This window comes from Terrapene carolina, unplaced genomic scaffold (assembly GCF_002925995.2).
Source record: "Terrapene carolina triunguis isolate 2854851 unplaced genomic scaffold, T_m_triunguis-2.0 Scaffold33911, whole genome shotgun sequence".
Taxonomy (NCBI): domain Eukaryota; kingdom Metazoa; phylum Chordata; order Testudines; family Emydidae; genus Terrapene; species Terrapene triunguis.
In genome coordinates, this window is record NW_020698262.1 from 4494144 (window position 1) to 4518152 (window position 24009).

At 40.1% G+C, this 24009-nt stretch overlaps 1 protein-coding gene across 1 annotated transcript in view; it reads left to right on the top strand.

Moving 5' to 3' along the window:
- The window catches only part of LOC113409636 (WW domain-containing oxidoreductase), a 676894-nt gene that overhangs the window by 192763 nt on the left and 460122 nt on the right, over positions 1 to 24009 (top strand). Inside the window, exon 8 of the mRNA XM_026663779.1 lies at positions 1515 to 1779. Coding sequence (XP_026519564.1) covers positions 1515 to 1779 — 265 coding nt within the window. The remainder of the gene's footprint in view (positions 1 to 1514; positions 1780 to 24009) is intronic.

Below are 24009 nucleotides of genomic sequence, written 5' to 3' on the forward strand. Positions count from 1 at the left end.
TCGGCCGAACCTGCCGCGTCAGCAGGTAAATAAAACTGGCCCGGCCCGCCAGGGTGCTTACCCTGGCGAGCCGTGTGCCAAACGTTGCCGACCCCTGTACTAAGGGCTTGATTAGCAAAGTCTGCCACCCTTATTCATGTTGAGTAATAATTTACTCCTGGATTAGTCCCGTTGATTTCAGAGTTGTGCCCTAAATAAATGTGAAAATTATGAAAGAGGCATTTTATTACCTGAGATCAAATGAGGGACTGATTCTGAAAGGGACAAGGCATTGTCAGCTCCTATTGACTTTGGAAGCTTGTAGGCTTTTTATCTATGTATTTTACTGTTTTTGCCCTGACATAAGTTTAAGAAACCCCAACAAACACAAACAAACCAGTCAATTGCTTAATTTGGAGTATATAATGCAAAATCAGGAAAGGCATTTTAAAATATTTTTTTATAATGTTTACCACAATTCTGTTTGTCCCTCACTTCCCCAGCTGATTCTGAAAGCTCTACATATTGAAGTGAGTTTGCTAAACCTCCCTCCTCCTTTCCCCCCGCCCCTTAAAGTAGCACTCTTGTGTGGAACATAGTTTTGCAACTATCAGTGATATTTATTTCTCAGCACTAATGCAAACTGGTAATTTAATAAACCAAAAATGTAAGGATGGATAGAGAACTATCTAGAAAATAACTTTTTTTCATGCAAGTGTCTTTAGTACATTCACTACTTTGTTATTATTAAAAAAGAAAGAAAGAAACAAACAGCTGGTGTTTAATGACTCTGTCAGACCCAATTAAAAAACATCAACTAGTTACTTTGATTTGTGTTCAGTCATGTCATGGGTATACTTAAAAACATTATAGTCTGCCAGAACTCATTTTGGCTTTGTTTACATTTATCTTTTAAACATATAAGACTATTGATGGCAAGTTACCAAGGTTATAACCACTTTATAATCATCAATTTTTAATCTAAAAAGAGTCTAAGAAGCAGCAAGAGTCATCTGTAGTTACTTGGACACTTAAACTAAAATATGCAGTACTTGAGCATTAGATTAAAATAATCTAGGAAAAAATGGTTAAGAATGAATACTGTAGTACTCTGCTTTGAAAAGCAGAAATCTTTTATTCTAAATAATTTAAATGTATGTTAATCATGTGAGTCTTCAAAAACAAAACTAAAATGCTGATTTTGTTCCTGTTGCAAAAGAATGTAGTTCATATAGTATACAGAAACTATGGCTTTTAAATAACCTTTCTGTTACTATGGATTTAATGGGTTATCTTTTGCTTTTGTAAATTTATTTAATACTTTTACTCCCATATAACATGAAGTTATTTTTGAGGACCACAAGCAATTTCTATTAGATTTTAAGAAACTGCTAAGCAAATTGTGTGTTGGTTGCAGTCCAAATTCTGCTGTCATTTGCAACAGCACAATCTTTGTGACTTCCAAGAAGTTGTGTGGTTTTAAATGAGAGCAGAATTTGGCCCAGAATGTTTAAAGCACGTGTACTGTTTTTTAGATTTTCAGAAATTAAAGATTCCTCAGGAAAGCTTGACTTCAGCCTGCTTTCTCCATCTAAGAAAGAGTTCTGGGCTATGGTGGCCTACAACCGTTCCAAGCTTTGCAATATATTGTTCTCCAATGAGCTAAACCGCCACCTTTCTCCCCACGGGGTGACTTCTAATGCAGTGCATCCTGGAAATATGATCTACTCATCCATTCATCGCAACTGGTGGGTGTATACCCTGCTGTTTACCTTGGCTCGGCCTTTCACCAAATCCATGGTAAGTGAATGCCTTGCAGCATTTTACACATCTTCAGTTTTTAAATCATGGGAGTGGAGTTATAAAAATCCAGATGTACATATTTGCTTTAACCTTTTGCCTCTTATAAATGCAAGCACGGTTTTAATGGTGATCACGCTGTCAAATCTGTGAGCTGTAGTAAAGGGTCCTAAAACCATTTCAGATGAACTTTCTATGTATTACTTTAGATTGACAATGTTGGAATGCCTGATTTCCGTTGCCCTGTTAATGGGTAGCTGCGCATATTAGGGGTGGAATGCTGTGGGGTTAGTGATGTGCTTCAACACACATTTAAAGAATTTAAAAAGTTGTTTTGAATTTTCAATTAAGTGCATGCTCAGGTACATTTGGTATGTAAATAGATGAATATGGAGGTGCTGTGATTAGAGAACCTTGCTAATGACATCATTGATGGCTGAGGGAAAGCACTTTCAGTGTAAACCCTTCTTTTTCAGAGGCTTATAGCTTCCTGGTGAATATCATCTTCCTTATCCTTATTCTTAATCCAAAGGCAGTGGTTTCCTTGGTGGTGTTTTATTTTTTTTTTTAAACCAGGAGTGTGTGAGGAGGTGTGGGAGAGTGTGTGTGTGTGTGCTGGTGGTTGTTTGGTACGTTGACTTATATATCCTGGCTTGTATACAAATTACACTATTATGTTTATAAAAAGATTATAACAGTGATTTAGCCTAAACTAGCCTATACCATAATCCTGTTCACTTATACTAAATATAACGCTAACCCTAACCCATAACACCTTGCACTTGCTGAAGTAAGCATTTGGCACAAGCAGATAGGAAACCTGTCAAAATCAAGATATATTCATTCTATGTCTTAGTACAAGCTAAGAAGTACCTTAACGGATCAGTACCTGGAATTCTAGTATCCAAAACAAAGATAAGGAAGAAACAGAACAACTAGTTAGGGAACAGGAATATACCAATGGGTTGGTTTTCAGTTCGTGTAAAGAAATGTGTAACTTGTAAAATCATATAGATAATACCAGCTGAAATGTGTAACTTGGGGAGCACACTTGCATAAGGTGAATGTAATGTCACTGCATGGGACTGCTCTTTGTAGACGTATATCATATAGCATCTTTTTCCTGTACCATATTAATAAACCTGTCAGACATTGGTTATTTGGTCTCTTCAGTGTATTTCATAATGAACCAAAGTGTGGTCAAGAAATTTACTATACAGTTTATCAACAGGTAGAAGCCATTTTTTAACTATCTGAGCCAGGGTCGGCTCCAGCTTTTTTGCCGCCCCAAGCGGCGAAACAGGAAAAAACAAAAGATAAAGCCGCGATCGGCAGTACTTCGGCGGCAGCTCTACCGCGCCGCTTCATTCTTCCACGGCAATTTGGCGGCGGGTCCTTCGCTCTGAGAGGGACTGAGTGACCTGCCGCCGAAGACCCAGACATGCCATCCCTTTCCATTTGCCGCCCCAAGCACCTGCTTTCTTCGCTGGTGCCAGGAACTGGCCCTGATCTGAGCATGGAAAATACACTGACTGTTAAGACGTTTTCAGACACTTCTTTTTGTGTTGGGATAACCCCCAAACTTGCCTGAATTTAAAACATACCACTCAATGGATAGAAGCCCCTTGGATTCATCTGAAGAAATTTGTTGAGAGATAAAGTTGTAAGTACCCAATGCATGAGGTGTGTCCAGGGGTTTGCCATTTGAGGAGCTAGATAGTCAATATAGTAATCTCAGGTTCCTCCCGCCCCCAAAAGTCACCGATGTATCATTTCAGAGAACAGTTTCTGCAGCCTTTGTACATATTTTCAGACAAACTGTATTACAAATGGATTAATAATTACAATATTTCAGAAGCCCCCCATAGAATGATGAGTTAGCTAACAGAACTTCATGGCTTGAAAGGATTATAAATAATGCATTAAAAATGGGTCTACCTACTGTTTGATTCCCTACAATGGGCCCTTTCCAATGCCCACTGAGGTCTATGGGAGTCTTGCCATTGACTCTAGTGAACATTGGATTGGATCCGTTACGCAAAGGAGGTTAACTAGGCCTTTCGTGCCTACCACTAACATTCTTCTTTATTAAGAGATTGCAGTGCCGTCAAATGGGCTTTGCTGAGAATTGCCTGCTTTTGAACCTTATTGACTATGTCGCATCACTTACTCACTGAGAGGGAATAATATTCCCAAAGGAAAAAAAATGGCTCCATCCTGTTTGAGACCAAGCATCTGGGATGTGGAAAGAAGGTATCTATACTCATACTGAGTCGAGCCTATCTTGGTAGTTGTTCAGCCCCATCTCGGGCGCTCTCACAATGGACACAGTGATGGATGCCAGTGGTTGTGAGGTTGCATAACTCATTGTCTCTCTGAGCCAGTGAAACAGAGAAAATCAATTATTTTAATTTGAAAAGAAGCAGGGAAGTAGAGGACAGGAGTCGGGTATCATCCCTGAGTAGCTCCATCAATAACATTGCCCCCAATAGCTTGTCAGATTAATGGCTGAGTCACATGCTGAATCTGTTTAATTATGTACAAGAAAGGGTCCTGATTTCATGTTCACTTAGTCCAGTTTTACAGTGGTGTAGTTCCATTGTCTTAAATGGAATTCATCCTAATTTACATAGGTGCAAGTAAGTGGAGAATCAGGCCCAAAGCATATAAAAGCATTTTCTCTATAAGTGGCCTGGAGGCCAAAATTCCAGAGGTATCTCCAACAGTAGGGCCAGGTTCTGAGTGATGCCCGAACCCAGCCTTCATGTGAGAGAACAGAGTTGAGCATACAGTTTGCCATGCTAACAGTTACACAGGCAATCTGAATAGTCTTACAGTTCTGTGTGTAGGTTGCAGAATTTGTATGTGCAAAACACACGTGTTCCAGTGGGGTTGGTGCATGAACACTATCAGCTGTTGAGGCAGGTGTTAGAATCCTTCAGCCACACATGCAGTAGTCAGTATATCAAAATTATGCATGTACACCTGAGCTTGTTGTACAAAATCCAGCCCCTGGAGCATCTGTTTAGATAGGGTAAATGTCCTCCTTATCCTCAAGCGTTACTACACTATGGTTGTTGTGTCAGGTAGCGGTATCAGTTTACAGTAAAAAAAAGATGCAGCTCCTGGGACCTATTATAAATATAACATAGTTTTATTTACTTTGGTGCATCTTCTTTGATGAGTGCTTTGTATTTGTGTTTTGTTTGTGTGGCTCAGATAAACTTATCCTTTTCTATTTTAAATTTTAAAATGCTAATTAGGTCATTTTGGTGGTTATTTTATCATTGTATCACCTCTTTTGATGATAGGCTCATATGATGGTATCTGTGTTTATGGCTGGTTTGTAAAAGAGAGTGAGAGATCAGCATTGACTAGACAACCATCCCTAAACCAAGCCGTATTGCTTCAATCAGTTCTTTGTGTGTGTTTCTTTTACTCAATTGAGGCAGTACAAGTGCTATTGTGATGGTCCTGGATGAGAGCAGATCTCATTATTACAGCTCATAGTGTCAAATCCTGCCCTAAACCTCATGGGTGCTAACACTGCCAAGGTTGGGATCAGAACCTGGGGACCCACCGAAAATGTGCATCCCTTTCATAGTGTGCAGCCCAGCTATGCTGTATTCCTAGCTCAGCCATGGACAGGGATTTTTTGTTGTAGAAATGAAATGTTGCCCCTAGGTGCTCTACTCCTTACCCACATTGAGAGTTTGTATTAGGACCTCACAGCTTACTCCTCCTGTCACTAAGCTGGAGTAGGCTTTTTGGAGCAGCTCCATTTTCACTCTATGATTTGGATACAGGAGTCTTCTCCCCATTCCTATTGCAGATGTCCCCAGAGCCTAGACTGGTGTTTTGGGCTGGGTACTGAATTTGTCTGAGTTTGAGGCTGCAGTTACTATGGGCACAGACCATATGTTCATAGTTTGTTGCATATGTGTAACACCTAAAGTGGTTAGCACAGTGAGGTCCTGATCCTGACAGGGGCCATTTGGTGCTATTACAATAGAAATAGTTAAAAATAACACTGCTCTACAGCCAAAATGCTTCTGAAATAAATGTAGTCAAACTTTACTAATTCTGGGTCACTGAGAATGAAAATGATGCTTAAAATTGTTGATTGGCTCTAGTTTTCAAGATATGCTATTGGGTCAGTATATACGACCCTCGACTTGGGAATGGCGGAGGATAAGTGAGTTATAAAGGGAAGGGATCTCAATTTAAACCAGAAATGACTAAAATACACCTTTGACTGGATCTATGAATAAATCTATGACTGGGTTTGGACAGTACTTACTTTTTAGGCAAAACAGTGAATGATGCAATCTGAAGCTGGTATTGTCATACATGATATGAATTGCATCATGTTATTCCTAGAAGTCATGGATGATGCAATCATAACAAAGCTTACATCACTCTGCTGAACAAATTGCCCTATATCAGCTCTAGAAATCATACAGTGTCGTGCTCTCTTATTTGTCAGTGTTTGATTTTGCAAAGGGACACATTTCTGTTTAGCCAAAGTGAGCAAAGTTGCCTCGTACTTGTGTGAACAGTGCAGATAACTTCTGCTATGTTTGTGGTGAAGTGACTTTTGCATCACAAAAGCGCAGTATAACCACTATGGTTAAGAAAGCCTATCACCTTTATTTTGGCTGCAAAATTGGAGATCAGGACAAGAGGTGGGCCCCACACATATGCTGCAACACTTGTGCAACAAATCTTCGCCAGTGGTTGAACAGGAAAAGGAAATCTATGCCTTTTGCAGTGCCAATGATTTGGAGAGAGCCAACACATCATGCCAGCAATTGTTACTTCTGCATGGTGCCTCCAGTTGGGAAAGGTGTGTCAAAGAAGAAAAAGTGGACTGTGCATTATCCAAACATTCCATCAGCTATACGCCCAGTACCCCAGGGAGAAGGACTGCCAGTTCCTGATGCACCAGAATCATTCTCACTTGAGTCAGATGAGGAAGAGGATGAAACTTCTGGTCCTGAACCATCAATGTCACAGGACCCACATTTTCTCCCATCCTCCTCCTCGGAACCACACCTCATAACACAAGGTGAACTTGTCAGGGATTTGGAACTACCCAAGAGTAAGGCAGAGCTGTTGGGCTCCAGACTACAGCAGTGGAATCTCCTGGCAGGTGATGTTAGGGTTTCCATGTTCCGTGACCGTCAAAAGGATCTTGTCCCATTCTTCTTCATGGAAGGTGATCTTGTAGCCTGCAACAACATCGATGGTGTGATGGCAGCCCTCAACATCGTTCACAATCCAGATGAGTGGAGACTGTTCATTGATTCATCGAAGATGAGTCTTAAAGCTGTTTTACTGCATAATGGCAATGTTTTGCCATCAAATCCAGTTGGTCATGCAGTCAATATGAAGGAAACCTATGACAACATGAAACAACTTTTGAGGTGCATAAACTATGACCAACATCAGTGGCAGCTTTGTGGCGATTTGAAGGTTGTTGCTCTCTTGCTTGGTCTGCAGACTGGATACACAAAGTACTGCTGTTTTTTCTGCGAATGGGATAGTCGTTCAAGAGATTCCCACTACATCAAGAAAGATTGGCCACTCCGACAGTCATTGGAGCCTGGGAGGAAAAGTGTTCAGCATCCACCACTTGTTGAATCAAGGAAGATTTTGTTACCACCCTTACACATCAAGCTGGGTCTGATGAAGAACTTGTGAAGGCCATTGATGAAACACAAGCAGCTTTCAAGTACCTCCGTGGAAAATTTCCAAGGTTAAGTGAAGCTAAGATAAAGGAAGGTGTCTTTGTTGGTCCTCAGATTCGTAAACTTCTTCGAGATGATGCATTTGACCATGCACTGCGTGGCAAGGAAAAGACGTCCTGGAAAGCCTTCCAGTTAGTGGCAATAAATTTTCTTGGAAACAACAAGGCAGACAACTACAGGTTGTTGGTGGAAAACCTCCTCAAGGCATACAAAAGCCTTGGTTGCAACATGTCACTAAAGATACATTTTTTGCACTCTCATCTAGATTTTTTTCCACCGAACTGCGCAGCAGCGAGCGACGAGCACGGCGAGCGATTTCACCAGGACATTGCAACAATGGAGAAACGCTATCAGGGCAAATGGAGCCCATCAATGCTTGCAGACTATTGCTGGACAGTGACAAGAGATGCTCCATTTAATGAATACAAGAGACAAGCCAAGAAGCGCCGAGTAGACACTGAATAGGACTAAACTATGTACATAATAGTTTTTTGTTTCATAATAAATTTTATTTATATAACCCTTTTGCTGATTTTTAAAGTGTTCCATAAACAGGACAGGTGAAATATTATCATGTAAAGCAACCATAAACACATGAAAAGACCTAGGTTTACAATTTATGATTAAAACTCTACTATCTACACAATATACATAGACATAAAATGTAAAAACTTAAATATCTTAGAAACAGTAGCCAATCAGTTGTTTTAATTGTCATATTTGAATTCAGCACATCAAAATACATAATAAATAGCACATTTTATCTCTGAAGCAGACGACTTCTCAAAAATTGTAGACCAGTGTAATCAAGCTTTTCATTTTATCTCACAAAACAAGGTTTAGTAGAGAAGCACTGAGAATGGTGGGTAACATATGGTAGGACTCAAAGGCCCAACTTTTTGGAAAGCTAGTCTTTAAATTTTCACTTCTAGTGTATCCACAATAATTTGCTAAACTGGTTACTGCTAATTACTGAGAGCTTTTCATTTTCATTTTTGTCACATTTATTTTTTGTGATAATGTCTTAATGGCATTTTTAAATTGTCTACTTAAATTACACTTCTTATAAATTATACCAGCTTACCAGCTGGTCAAATGTTTCATTTTGATTCCAAATAGAGGGCAAAGGTCTATCTTGTGTGTTTTAAAAAATGCCTTTTTTTAGTGGTTAAGTTCATAAAGGTGGTGTTGCTCCAATCTGAATGTGAGAGTGTGTTTTCTTCAAAGATGAATGTTGCCGCATACTGTATATCTCCATTCTTGGGAGAGGTCATGCGGCCTTTTGCATGTGGCAATGAGAATACTCTGCATGACAGAATTTAGTACAAGGAAACATTGCCTATCGGCCTCTAGTTTTAGCTGATTCCCTGAAGCACTGAAGAGAAGTGTTCTAATATAAACCTTTTTTTATTTGCTGTTACTTGCTGTGACTGTAGTGACTTTAGTTACAGTAATTAGGGCACTCTTCATGGAGTCAGGCTATTTTAAGTGCCTGTTTTAAGGAATAGTGTTACAGATATCTAGCTATACTACTGGATACTCTTAAGTAACTTTCTTAAACTTAATCTCTCTTTGAAATCTTAGGCTTTTGCACATATACCGTTTTAATTATTGCTGTAAATGGATTATCATACTGAAAGTAACGCAACTCCACCCCATCCAAGCCTCTTTTATGGCTGCCTACAGTGGAGTAATGTGTGATACAGTGTATCAGTGCTGGTCATAGTGATTCACAGGAAGTTTGCAGGTGTTCTGCCGCTGAAACTTGTTAACATGGTGATTCCAACAGATGATTATACTATTTAGACTGGTGAAAATTGAACTTGGATTCTCCCCCCACCCCTTACTTTTCCCAAACCAAAACATATTGAAATTAGTTAAAACGGATGTACATACGTCTTTTTTTTTGTGGCAGATAGTAATAGCAGCAGCAGCTCTGTCCTGTTTTGTTTATTTACTGCTTCTGTTACGGTAGCAAGCAGAAGCCATAATCAGGATCAGGTCCCTATTTTACTTGACATTATACAATCATATCGTAAAAAGTAGGCCTTGCCTTGGAGAGCTTAGAGTCTACTTAAAAAGACAAACTGCAACAAGTGGATGTTACGAACAAATGGAAAGAGGGAGGAAACAAATTGGAGGAGGGATTCTGAAGGTAACAGTGGTAGGAAATGCATGGTTGCATAGACTAAGTATGTGCCCAGCTGGTTTGATCTATGTTTTTAAAAAAATAAGTTATAAAATAAACATATACACAAGGTTATTAAGTTGACTTTTTAAAATGACATGGCTAAATAGTCTCTCGTGTTTTTAATTAATGTAAATCTGTCATTCAAAACCCCTTCTGACTTCTTGCTAGACACTTGTACAATTAAAATTCAATACATTTATCATAAGATTTAAACTTTGATACAGAATATATTAACTAGTGTCACCACATATGATCTTGTCAGTGTACAGTGGCATATAAAAATAGAAGGAGAGTGCTATTATCACACTCTTGCTATAGTCTTACATAGAACCAAATATTTTTGTTGGCAGGTAATAGAGAAGAAAGAATATCATGTGTTAGGGTTTCAAGAGCTTAACAGATGTTTCAGTGAACTACATTTTCAAATCTTTTTACATGAAAAAAGGAATAGAATTTGTAGAAGTTCTGAGACGATTGGGTTACGTTTCCTGTTGCAATGCAAAGCCAGCCATTGTAGTAGAGTTTTAACAGATGTGCTACTCCCTTTTTAATGGATGGGAATAAAACACTGGTCTGTTGCAGTTATAAATTATAGCTAGAAAAGCACAAGATGTCAATGTCTTAACCTCAGCTAGCCATAGCAGGGTAATTCTGCCCTTGAATAACCTGCCATACAGAGATTTATAGTTTCAAATTTTTTAAATTTCTAAGAGGTCGATAGATGTACAGCCTATGTTTTTTCTTGGAAAATATTAACATTTTAGAATGGGGATTTCGCTATTAAATTATGTGCTATGGAGAAATATAAGGAGTGCATTTTAGTTACAACCACATCTCAGATCTTCTGGACATCAGAAGTGTAGTTGAGGCATCAAATGTTTTGGTTTCATGTCTGATACTACTTCAAGGATTTCATTTAAATACTAAACGTTTAGTTTATTAGATAATTTGTGCAAAGAATTTAAAATTTCTATTTGTGTTGCTTAGTTGGCACTCTTGCCCCAAGCTAAAAGGTCCTGGGTTCAAATGTCAGATAATGATTTGAACTTAATTCTAAAGCCAACACTGTAATGCCGTTCTAGGGATGAGAGGGTTCTGCACCCTTAGGGTATACCTACACTGCAGTGTAAGTCCAAGGTTTGAACTCAGGCTCAAGCCTGCCCCACCTCCTGTCTACACATAAATCAGGTTCCAAGCCTGAATCAAGCTGGGACTCGGGGTTCAAGCCCTATTGCTTTGCATGTAGATGCAGCCCCACTGGACTCGTACTATGAGGGTCTGCCAAAAAGTATTCCACAATCCCATGGGCTGATATTTTGTCCTTTGGACAGTTAAATTTTTCCACACTGCACCATGAACTAAGGGCAGGGGTCGGCAACGTTTGGCACGCGGCTCGCCAGGGTAAGCACCCTGGCCGGCCGGGCCAGTTTATTTACCTGCTGACGCGGCAGGTTCGGCCGATCGCGGCCCCCACTGGCCACGGTTCGCCGTCCCAGGCCAATGGCGGCGGCGGGAAGTGGCGCGGGCGAGGGATGAGTGGGGGCCGCGATCGGCCGAACCTGCCGCGTCAGCAGGTAAATAAACTGGCCCGGCCCGCCAGGGTGCTTACCCTGGCGAGCCACGTGCCAAACGTTGCCGACCCCTGAACTAAGGCCTAGAGCAGCCAAATTTGGAAGGGCTCTAGGAAGTCTGGGATATGGGTGTTCGGACTCGGGCCCACATAATGCAGTGTAGACTCTGGAGTCCCAGGTTGGGACCCAGGGTTCAACAATTGAGTGTAGATGCTCAGGCCCTAGGTTAACAAACCCACGGTCTGCTAACTCGAGTTCCACTAACTCTGGGTTACATTGCAGTGTAGACATACCCTTAGTGATGCCATGTTTTGTTCTAAGACAAGCCAAGATCCACTTCTACATGCTGTTGATAGAAACCCCCAAAAGCTTTAATGTTTCCGTGGCTTCTTTTAAAGAATCTGGGATAATATTTATATTCTGGTCAACATTCCCTCTTAAAATAAATATATTTTATTGTTCAAAGATCTGTGTGACTGTTGTTAATTTCATGATGGCTACCATGAATTACTGAACAATTAGGCCCAAAGTCTGCCCTTAAATATGGATATAAAATCTCAAGACAAGTCAGTGCATGAGGGGGGTGTTTGTCAGGCTAGTATTTGGCCACTAGTAGCTGTATAGCTCATGACTGAAAAGCACATTGTGGTGTCTTGAGTATGAAGAACAGTAGGTAATTCCTTTTGAAAAGAACACTACACCTTAGTCTGACCTTAGCATTATTTCCTGCTGAGTCCTTAGTTTGAGAACATGATGTTAGAGGGGGAAGGGAGTAAAGCTGGACTGACGACATATGAGGGATTAGCACTGATGTAAAGTTGCAGGGTGTGTGGTTCCTTTTGAAGAGAACACATAGGAGTCTGTATTTTTTTTTTCATAATTATATAAAAAGTAAACAGGAACTAAATGTTGATCTGCAGATTCCAGCTCACAAGCTGACAGGGTGGTGGTGGCTGTATCTCCACTCACAGGATGACTTTTGTCTAGTTGTAACCCTTAGTAAATGCAAATGCATTTGTTTACCTGCCTGCATGATAGTAATAGCTACCCAGCACACAGGGTAGATGGAACCTGTAGAGCTCAAACTGTGGAGGGGAAGGAAAGAAGGCTAGTGCTGCAGAGTGTACTGATTTGAGAGTACTGGGGTGAGGAAGGAGGCAGGGATCCATTGTGGATCATCTCTCAAGCATAGAGAGACGATTTCTCTCTCCGTTTAAAATTTCTGGACACTACTGATAAACCAAAGTACAATTTAAGTTAAAGAAAAGCTATGTGTATCTGACTTTTATTTTTAAAATATACAGTAAAGAAACTTACTGAAAATTGGGGTTTAAACACCAGTGCATTTCCTGCTGACTTTAATGGGAAAGGAGTTACTCGCTGGCCTGATTTTTATTTGTTTATTGGATGATTTATACATACTACTTGTGTGTTAGAAAGAAGATGGCATGGTCTGTGCAGTAGTCTCAAACATCTATAGCAGGGGTCAGCAACGTTTGGCACGCGGCTCGCCAGGGTAAGCACGCTGGTGGGCCGGGCCAGTTTATTTACCTGCTGACATGGCAGGTTCGGCCGATCGCGGCCCCCACTGGCCGTCCCGGGCCAATGGGGGCGGCGAGAAGCGGCGCCGGCGAGGGATGTGCTGGCCGCGGCTTCCCGCCACCCCCATTGGCCAGGGACGGCGAACCGCGGCGAGTGGGGGCCGCGATCGGCCGAACCTGCCGCGTCAGCAGGTAAATAAACTGGCCCGGCCCGCCAGAGTGCTTACCCTGGCGAGCCGCGTGCCAAACGTTGCCGAACCCTGATCTACAGCCTGTGAAAAAATAAAACTTGAAGTGGTAGTTTTAAAATAATATTTAATATGCATGCTTAGTTTTTTAGTTAATCGCGTGAGTTAACTGTGATTAATCGACCGCCCTAATTAGGATATGCTCATCTGCCCATTAGGATGTGCTATTGCCACTCTATTCTCTATCCATGGTGAAAATCCACATATATCATACATCTTTGCAGAAGAAGATAAAACCTGAAAGAATGTAAGACATGGGAAGTATTGTGTTAGTCAAAGATGTGTCCGCTCCTGCAAATAGCAGGTGCTGTGTGTATACCCACAGGACACAGTTCTAAGGGAATCTGGTACATAGACCAAAAATGTGCTAAACACAAAAGGTTACAGGAGTGTAATGGTCAATAAAGCAAAGGGAAGGGATGGTCATTCTTTTGATGAAAGGTCACCTCTTAAAACCAAATTAAAGCCAGGTGACTCCAACAATCCCAAGGCTGTCTTGGTGCTCAGCCTCCCACATACAGCCAACTCTTTCAGACCAGAAATGGGTTAATACTCTGCACACATAAAGAGGCTTAGTCACTCCCAGGTCAAGCCTGAACAGGGGATACTGCTGGGTTTTACTGAAAGATTTGTATATGAAATATTCTGTTGTCTCCCAACCAACCAGCTTGGGAGAGTCAGACCATCTCGCCCAAATTTTAAACTATTGCTGTATTGGGGCATCCTACAAAGATTACTTGCTATCCAGTCCACTGAAATAAAATTTATCATTTTAAGTTAACTAGTCACATCCCTCCTTCCCTTAAAAATAGTAGAATCAATATTCTCACTGAACACAAAAATAAGACCGTATTTGGCTGTTGCATTAAAGACTAGGTTATTACTGAAACGTCACTTAGCAAAATGACACTTTCTCATATGTTAAAGCTTACTTGAGCAATAGTTAGGGGCAGGACGGCCCAGTCTTGTGTAGCATCTCTTTGTATCTGCTCCATGGTTCAAGGACAGAGCCTGTCTGGTCAGACACTCGGTTATTAAACAGTTTTTGCCTAATCACATAGCTCTGATACTTTGCATTCTTCCCCTGAAGAGCCATGGCACCTCAGCTACCCTTAATGGGCAGAGAAGTGGGCAGACAAATGTATTACGTAAACACAGGGATTGCCATCTATTTCTTTACAATATTGTCTTTGCAAGTAGATAATGTTACAGTAGTATTCTCAATATTCTTTACGCTTACTTTAGAGAATACCTAAGGAATACTGGGTGAAATTCTGACCTCATTGAAGTCCAAGGGAGTTTTGCCCACCCGTTCTCCTCTCCCCACCATTCTGACTGGTACAAAATATGTTCTGCTCTATTAAAATTAGTTCTGTTATTTTACCACAGTGTACCACTGCCAAGGCTGTAGTTAGAAACAACTTAGCTCAGTTTTTGCTTACATGAAAAGGGAAATCATAAAATATTTTTTCCGTGTAGCTTACGTTAAATCAGGATTCATCAACAAGGGTTTCTCAGCAGGCAGTGAGACACTTAGCCAGAGCATGTGAAATGCCTGAAAAAAGGTGGGAATTACAATGCAAGGGAAAACATGCACTGCAAACCTTTTGATTTATTTATGGCATATGTGAGTTGTACAAACCAGTGAAATAAATTAAATATACATGCTTGGTTCTTCCAGTGCTTTCTAGGCAAATAAGTAGTAGATTTTGTTTATCACTAGTTTATCATGAAAATTCAGCAATGAGGTCATCCTGTATAAATAGACAGGGAACCCTGAATGCTCAGAAGCCCTTTTTGGAGATTATGATGAAGGTTATTTTTTTTCTTCAGTTATTTTTGGATGAATTAATTTGGTGCTTATGAAACTGAGTGGCTGTTAGCACAGGAAAGAGGCAGCCAACATCTAAACTAGTGCTGGGATGCTTCCGGGTACCTTCCAAAAGTACCTCACTCTAAACCAGGGGTCGGCAACGTTCGGCACGCGGCTCGCCAGGGGGTAAGCACCCTGGCGGGCCGGGCCAGTTTTATTCACCTGCTGACGTGGCAGGTTCGGCCGATCGCGGCCCCCACTGGCCGCGGTTCGCCGTCCCGAGCCAATGGGGGCGGCGAGAAGCCACGGCCAGCACATCGCTCGCCCGCGCCACTTCCCGCCGCCCCCATTGGCCCGGGATGGCGAACCGCGGCCAGTGGAGGCCGCGATCGGCTGAACCTGCCGCGTCAGCAGGTGAATAAAACTGGCCCGGCCCGCCAGGGTGCTTACCCTGGCGAGCCGCGTGCCGAACGTTGCCGACCCCTGCTCTAAACTATTAGCACCCCAACCATCCCACTTCTCTTGATTGAGCCTCCGTCAGATACTGCCAATCACGCTAATTTGTGTTACTTTTGTGATATTGACAAATATCCAAAAAGCACTGATTTGATCACAGAAAGAAGTCTGTACTTGTTCCTGAAACAGGATTTCAAGGAGGTCTCCTCTGAATATTTAAAACTGCCTCTTTCCATTAGTTCCCCTGGGTGGGTGTCTGGTAAATGCTCAAACAGAAATTATCTTGGCTGCAGTGTACCCCAGTCATAATTATTTCTAATTATTAGTTTGGGTCCTCTATGCAATACTTTCATACAGTCAGGATCAGCAGCCTACTGTCCTAGACTCTGTACAAAGTAAAAGATGGTCTCTACTAATCCCTTTTATAATTTAAATAGCATTAAACCATGTCTATATTACTGACATGGCCCCCATTACAAGTTTCTGAGTGCCCCTGCCTCACAATCTTTAATGTAATTGTTTTCACAACACCCTCGTGAGACAGGGAAGTATTGTTATCCCTGTGTTACAAATGGGGAGCCAAGTCACAGAGAAATGAAGGGGACTTGCCCAAAGTCATGCAGGAAGTCTGTGATGGAGCAGGGAATTGAACCCAGGGCTTCCAAGTTCCAGGCTAGCACTTTAAGCATCTGATCATTCTTCTTCTCAGTAACAAGACAATAATAGAGATAATATTTTCATAGAACAGATCTCTGTAATCAGAATAATAGTCAATACATTGCAGTATTATAATGCAGCATTTATAATGATCTATTACACACATTCTGAAAAGATTATCAAAACTACTCACAGGAATCAGACTTGAATTATAGCCAATAATGAGTTGCTCAGCACCTTTTCTAAAAAGTTAAGTTTCATAACTATTTTATATGTTAATTTCATTTTTAGCCTTTCAGAGGAAGTCACAACTATTATAACATACACATAGTTGATATTATTGTAAAAACAGCAAAATAGTAAAATACATGAGAGAATTCAGTTTAACCAGACACTTTTACCTACTGAAATTACTATGCTCTGAGTGACGTGAAATATGAAAAACCAATCTTAGGTTAACATGTAAAACGGCATATTTGGTTTCCAGTTACAATTGTCTGACATGCCAAATTGTAGAAGACATGATAATATCTTAATAATGGGGATTGCACAGAAATAGCTGAAAGAAGACCATAAGGAACCTGAATTAAACTGCACTGTAATAAATTATTGTCCTTCCATAGTGTGCATTGACTTCCTCTGGTTTTTAAAATTAAAGTTTAATTGATCTAGTTTAGAGTCCAAGATCTGAGGAGCATTTTTTTGTCTGTGAATGTTATCATGTAGAGCTTCTATTGATTCCCTGAAAGAAGTGACACCATACATGAATTCACTTTCTCAACTGTGCCATTTGACTATGAAGCAGTTGGAGTTTTAGATGAGAAAGTCTTTGCCTCCACAGATTTGATCTTTCTGGCCTTTAAAACCATATTTGCATCTGCTTTTTGGCCTATGTCCTGTAATTTTGAAAGTTGCCTACCTGGTGGTATCTGGACTCCCACAGAGCCCTTTGGCATATTGAGCTGCTGATCCACAAAGAGCCATGTATTTGGACAAAACTCACCATCTGTGTATTTGCCTTGCAAAGGCCAATAACATGCACCCCATTTTAAAAAAGCACTGTGGAGTTGCATAATAAACCATGTTTATGCTGCTTCAGTTAATGAGGTATGGCCTACAGAACTGTATACATTTAAGTATTGTACAACATGGTTTAACTGCTTTTTTCCAAGATGCTCTTTATGAATGGACAGATGTGCAGGAAATCTCATTGGCCACATTTACTGTATGTTAGGTAGCATATATTTAAAAAAAAATACAGCTTAGTTTTCTATATAGAATTATAATTTAAAGACTATTTCCTAAATGGAAGGTGTTTTATTTAGTGACATTAATATTTCCCCTAGGCCTCCTTGGATACCTGAGATGCTTTACCATACTGTGGTCTTTTTATTTCTCTTTATACCATATTTGTAGAGGTGCCATACCACTTTAAACATTTCCCCAATCAGTTTCATATGATGGGTTCCCTTTAATCATTTACATTCTGAGAAAGTCAAATATTCCTTAAGAAGCCAGAGTAATCTAACAGAAAGTATAGTGTTTGTGCAGCTGGATATCTTATTTATTTGAAGTTCTGAGAGAAATCTCTTCTGACTTTAGAAAAAAAGCAGGAAGGGTAAACAGTAAGAGTATCCAAGTAATCTGAACTAGAAAGTTGCTTCTTTTAGAGCTAAGTCATTAAAAAAAAAAAAGTATATTTGCAGTATTTTCCCCCCTCCCCCCCAAATTTTTTTTGCAGTATATCAAATACAGAGGGCTATAAAATGTTTTCTTAGTATTCTCACTAGATATATATTAAAAACCTGGGAACATTTTTATTTTATTTTAATATTCCTGCATAGGTGAATGCAATACATCTATTTTTCTGAAAAAGTGATTTATCTGTTTGTTTGTTTTTTGCATATGACATGTCATTTATTGTCATGTTGGCTTTCCCTTGACATGATAACCACATAACTAAATTAACATTCCTGAAAACTTTTTTTGGAAGACAGTGATTAAAAGAATGTAAGTGTGTGTGTGTTTATTTTTTATATATATAGGTCTTTGGAAGTTGTCAGATATCAAGTTGTGATATCAGTAGTGTTTTCCTCTCTTTTTGTCTCCTCCTTCCCAGAGTTATGCAATTGCTGGTATCTTTCTTCTGGATAAAAACGTGAGGGAATGTGCCAGTTTTTCTTTACTGATGTCAGTGTTCCTTGCATGTGTGCTAATTTTGCTGTCTTCTAAAGTGTAATCAGATGCTTGCTACTCACTGTTCAGTGGCACCTCCTTGTGGCTCACCTGGGGAATTAGCTCACTGCTGTCCATGCATCATCTGGTGGTTGCCCAGCCCTTTGCCTCAAGTCACTCATTTTGTGGCCCCTTTCTCACTGGTCGGGAGCTGCAGCACCTCTCCTTCAGGGTAATCCTCTAGCCAAGTCACAATCGTCCTCCCCTTCCAGGGTCTCGCCAGAGTCTCTCGCTACACAGTCTCAGGCAGTCTCCATATACATGGCGCCACTCCCACAGTGGCTTGTCCCATCCTCCACGCTGGGTTCCATCCCAGGGCCCTCGAACCAGCAGTTCAGATCTATTCTCTCTTACTGCTACTTCCCTGGATTGCTTCCTACACTCCTATTACAGGCTCCTCCTCTCCCCTCTTGTATCAGGGAGTGTGACTTCCTCACTGCAGCCCATCTGTGGCCAGCTCTCAGGCTTTATAGAAGCTACACCTTTTTCTGCCCAATGAGCTTCATCCCCAGTTAAGCTTCATTGCATCCTAGCGCCGCTGAGGTAGCCTGTGGCTAATTGGCCTCTCTTGCCTATATTAACCCTGTGTGGCTAGTGTGGGGCGAATGCCCCATCACATAAAGACAAGGCTTCAAATGATTATGTTCTTTTGCTAGCCTGGAGAGTGAGCTAGATTCCCACATAGAGGGAAATGGCCCTGTGAAAAGAACCTAATTAGGAGATCTGGTTTGTTTTCCCACTGGATATTTTGTAATTTGGTAATCCTCTTGGCCTGAGTTTTTCATTCTGTCAGGGAGTGAGTGGGTGTGAGGTTTACTTAATGGCTCAAATCTTATAGTGTTCTGGCCCACTCTAACCCTGGGACCTCCCACTCTGCTCCAGCTTCCTCCTAGCTTCTACTGTCCCTGTCTCCCCCTCCAAAGTCTGTGGTTGTCTCTCCCAGAACAGTAAATGAAGCCTAAATGATCTTTTCTTTATTTTTCTTTTCGTTTTAACATTAGCATCTGTGTCAGCAATGATGTGTCCTCCACCCTTTCTGTTCCTGACCTGCTCCCTTAACCAGCACAGATTCCCATTCATTCAGAGGTCTTTCTCTCCCTGTATGCAGGATAGACAATCAGTCCCCCTCAAACTGGAAATAACTATCTTGTCCTTTGTCAGATATGAGAGACTTGTAATTTATTGTAGTATCTTTATCTCTAAAATATAAGAATATCCTTTTTGACATTGTTTGACACAGGGGTTGGTAACATTCGGCACGCGGCTCGCCAGGGTAAGCACCCTAGCAGGCCGGGCCAGTTTATTTACGTGCTGACGCGGCAGGTTTGGCCGATCGCGGCCCCCACTGGCCACGGTTCGCCGTCCCAGGCAAATGGGGGCGGCGGGAAGCCGCGGCCAGCACATCCCTCGGCCCGTGCCGCTTCCCGCCACCCACATTGGACCGGGACGGCGAACTGTGGTGAGTGGGGGCCGCGAATGGCCGAACCTGCCGCATCAGCAGGTAAATAAACTGGCCCGGCCCACTAGGGTGCTTACCCTGGCGAGCCGCGTGCCAAATGTTGCCGACCCCTGGTTTAACATATACCAGAATTGTTACACCTGGAAAAGCATTTTTTTTAAATGTCAGCACAGCTTAGAATATTTTTCAAGAATAGAGGAAGATTTGTTCTCTTCCCCCCCCTTCCCCCAAAATCACACCTAATCTGTTTTGCCAACTTTAAAAGATAGTTCCTTATTTTTAAAGGGTGTTGGATGGCATGATCTCAGATTATTTAGAATGCACGGGGAAATGGTTGAATCTACTCAATCTTTTATTTGATTCAGGAGGAAATGTGAATAAATATTGCTGAATTGATCATGCTTTGTTCAATATAAATGCACACAATAATCCAATCTATTATTTATTCAGATTAATGTGAAAATAATAAGCATATAGTATAATCAGGGTCACCATAGATTTTCCTACCTGCTAAAATTTCAGTTTGAGAATTATAAGACTCAAGCCATTGGGATTTCCTGACCATTTTATTTTGCTGTTTCTAGGAATTTTTAGAATGGTAGCATCAATCTTTTCTTGACAAGTAGCATGACAATAAATATAAACAGCACAGTCGAATTCCATCCATTATTCTAGTGACAACATTTTTTTGCAGTTATTTAATACCAATATTGATATAGCAGAATCCTCTGTGCATGTCAAAAAATCTATATACAGTATATGAGGAATTAAATTAATTGCAAAAGCATCACATTAAAATGAGATAGATGTATCATCCAGCTTTGCTATATTTTATTTAAAAGTAAAGTCATTTTTTAATGTATACAAAGAATTATTTATCTAGAAAACTAGAACCTACTTATCTTGGATGTGCAGGGTTCGTTTAACAGAGTTGTGGACCTCTGTGTTTTATAGCACTTCCAGAAAAACTATCTTTAAGAACGGATACTTCTAAAAATGGAATTCTCCTGGAAGTACTACTTCCAGGGGCTATACTTAAGATATTTAAGATGGAGATTGCTATCCGTTCAAAAGTATGTTAGACAGGCAAAAAAGTTGATCTTCATCTGGTCAGACACTCCTGATACTGTACTGTATCTATTGCCTTAAATTCACCAAAGCTGTTTGGCTCAAAACCAAGTCATACGATGCAATTTGCTAATTCTAAATCTTTGATCAGTCATAAATTCCTTCACAGCAACAAAGAATTGAAGATCGTGCCATATGTCACTGGGATTGCAATTTTCCCTATCTGAGCATAAGGTTTTGAGCTTTGTCTTCATGAAATTTTATGCAAGTCTGCCTGGGCTGTTAGGAGTGAACTTTCCTGCTATACTTCATTGGAAGATGGCTTATTTACAACAATGTTTTGGATTTTGTTTCCTCCTCATTGGACTTCGTCTGAGACATCCAATGGTGAAACGTGAAGCACTTTTTAGACTAATAGAAGTTGAAAATTATGCCATTTGTTATTGGAAGGGTAATTTCCTCTAGCTGTATAATCAGGTCTCAAACTTTCATGTATGACCTCAATCTCATTAATATATTTAGGGTCAGATATTTAGCCATTTGCACATACCAACACCTGATTTGCTCACTCGTATAGGGATTTGGTACTTAAGTGTGAGTACCAAACTTAAAAAACAAACAAACAAAAGTCCACCTCTTCCATTTAGTGTAAACCCCTTCCTTGAACTGGTACATCCAGTATTATAGTTTTTGTGTATGCGCTCTATACTTATCAATATGGAAATTACAACAGAACAGATGTGTCTGATAAAGTCAATGTATTTCAGATAATAATAATAAATAATATTCAGCTAAGTGCCTTTACAGCACCATATGCCAAACATTGCAAGATACTTGGTCAGTCAGTCATGCTACTTCTTTCTGGGCATCTGTTGTCCATATAATTTTCTTAAAGACCTGTGGTAAAGGCTGTGGACTGGGAATCAGGAGATCTGAGCTAAGTTCTCCTATCTGGGGTGGGGAGAGTTCTCATGTTGCCCAAGTTGCTTAGTCTATTTCGCCTCAGCTCACCATCTTTACAATGGGGAAAATACTTCCTTACCTCACAAGGAAAGGATAAATCATGAATGTTGGTGAGTAGCTCAAATACTGTGCTGGTAGAAGGGAAGGGGGGGAAAATGTACAATACTTGTTCCCATTTGTCTTAACGTACTAGTTCCACTAGGAAAATGAAAACTGATTCCTGTCTGTTATTAATGGCCAGCACACTTGACGTCTTCATAGTTACCAGTTGACTAAAAGTTGCCTAGTACCTATTCGTATTAAGTGCACACTTCTGTACTTCTGTATATATATTCTCTTACAAACAGAGAATTAAAACAAATTATTGTCTCACCCCTTGTCCAGCCCTCCAGCCCTTTGTTGTCTTCCAGAATTCTAGCTTAGTTATAAAAGCTAAGACTAATCTAAAGCACCTGACCATCTTAAACGGATTAAAAGATATAAGACCTTTTACTGATATAAGGCACCTTTAAACCTATCCTAGGCTTTAGATCCATGTAAGCTGCTTGAGGTCTCATATAGGTTTAAACTGTGAAAGTAAACAAACCAGCAAAAAAACAAAAACAAAAAACCCCCCACACAAATGGAAAGACTGAATGGAAAGACAAAGGAGAGGCTATAAGACAGCAGCTGTGCAGGAGGGATGAGATTCAGGACAGCCTCAGTTACTTGTCTCTGTTTAGGATTCACTTTGCCAATTTACAACATGTTTTAAAAGTAGAAAACCGTTTTTCTTAAAACTTGACTTGTTTTGTAGATCTCAACAAGACTTAACAATGAAGCCAAACATGAAGATCAGTTTGGCAGTTTTAAGATGATTGGTGTTTAAAGTAAGTAAATCATAGGACCATCTCAACTCATTTTAGAACAGATCAAAGCTAGAACACATCATAGATTTTTAAGACCAAAAGGGATAATTATGATAATCTAGTCTGGCTTCCTGTATTACACATGCCACAGAATCTCACCCAGTAACTTCTGCACCAAGCCCATTTCTGTTTGTGCTATCTTTTAGAAAGACATTGAGTCTTGATTTAAAGAATTCTAATGAGGGAGAATCTACCACTCCCTAGAAAGAAAAGATTCCCCTTCCCCATGTTCTTGTCTGATGTAGTTTTGAATAAATTGATTATGGGGGAGGAATGTTCTTAACAATAGATATTGAGCTAAATTTCTCCAAATCTGGCTTGACTTGTAAGTCTTAATAAGATCTACAATACAAGTCAAATTTGAAGAGAATTGATAATAATTTTGAAAGTACGAAAGTTTATAATCAGGAAATCATTGTAGGCTCAACTGTTAGTTATGTAAGCAATGCATTTTTAAATATGAACGTATATGTAGAAGAAAAAAATAATCTAGCCTGTATGCTCTGTATGCAGTGATTAAAATGCTCATAATTTTTGTTTAAATCAAAACTATTTTTCTTTGAGCCAGCAAGTGTATTAGATCTTAATGAGGACTGTATCATTCCTAGCCACATTTCAGATGTTAGCGATTTCTGCTGCTGTTCTATGTTAAAAACAAAACAATATAAAAAGGAAATAGGGTTTGATTTTTTAAAAATGTGTATTTTTCAATCCTTGCTGAATTCAGAAATGATGAAAGGGACTTTTCTCAAACTACTAAATAAATCAAAAATTACTCAGGCCCAGACCAACCAAGGAAATGTTAAGTCCCTTAGATGGTTGTTTTTGAAAATTCTGAGCATGGGAAAATAGGGACAGATGCAAACTGTTCTCCAGCTTTAATTGTAATGGGTCTTATCAGGCACTAGTTTAAAAGTGCTTACTTATGTACCTACATTCCTACTGTAACTATGTATTGTTTACACAATTTGGCCTACACCATTGGACATATATTTATTGTTGTTGAATTCTCCTTTTTATCCACATTGTGTTGAATTATGAATTGTAGGAGTTCTTAATTCTTTATTTATTTTAGAGGAGGATCAGTGTTTTTCTTCAGTCACAGCATATATGCACTAACAACTGCTAGCCGTTTCAATTGCATTTAAGGAAATATTGTTATAAGGCTTTTATGTTCTGTACTTCAATCAGCTAGTGCCAGCAGTATCCCAATAGAAGGACCCTCAACAGACCATTTTCAGCATTTTGTTGCAATTAAACTCCTCTGGTTTTAGCCCTTAGGCAATTTAGTACCTTTTTACATATGCACATTATGAACTTTTGACCAGGGCTTGGTAGTCATATATTAAAGAGCAGCTTTTGAAAGCAGA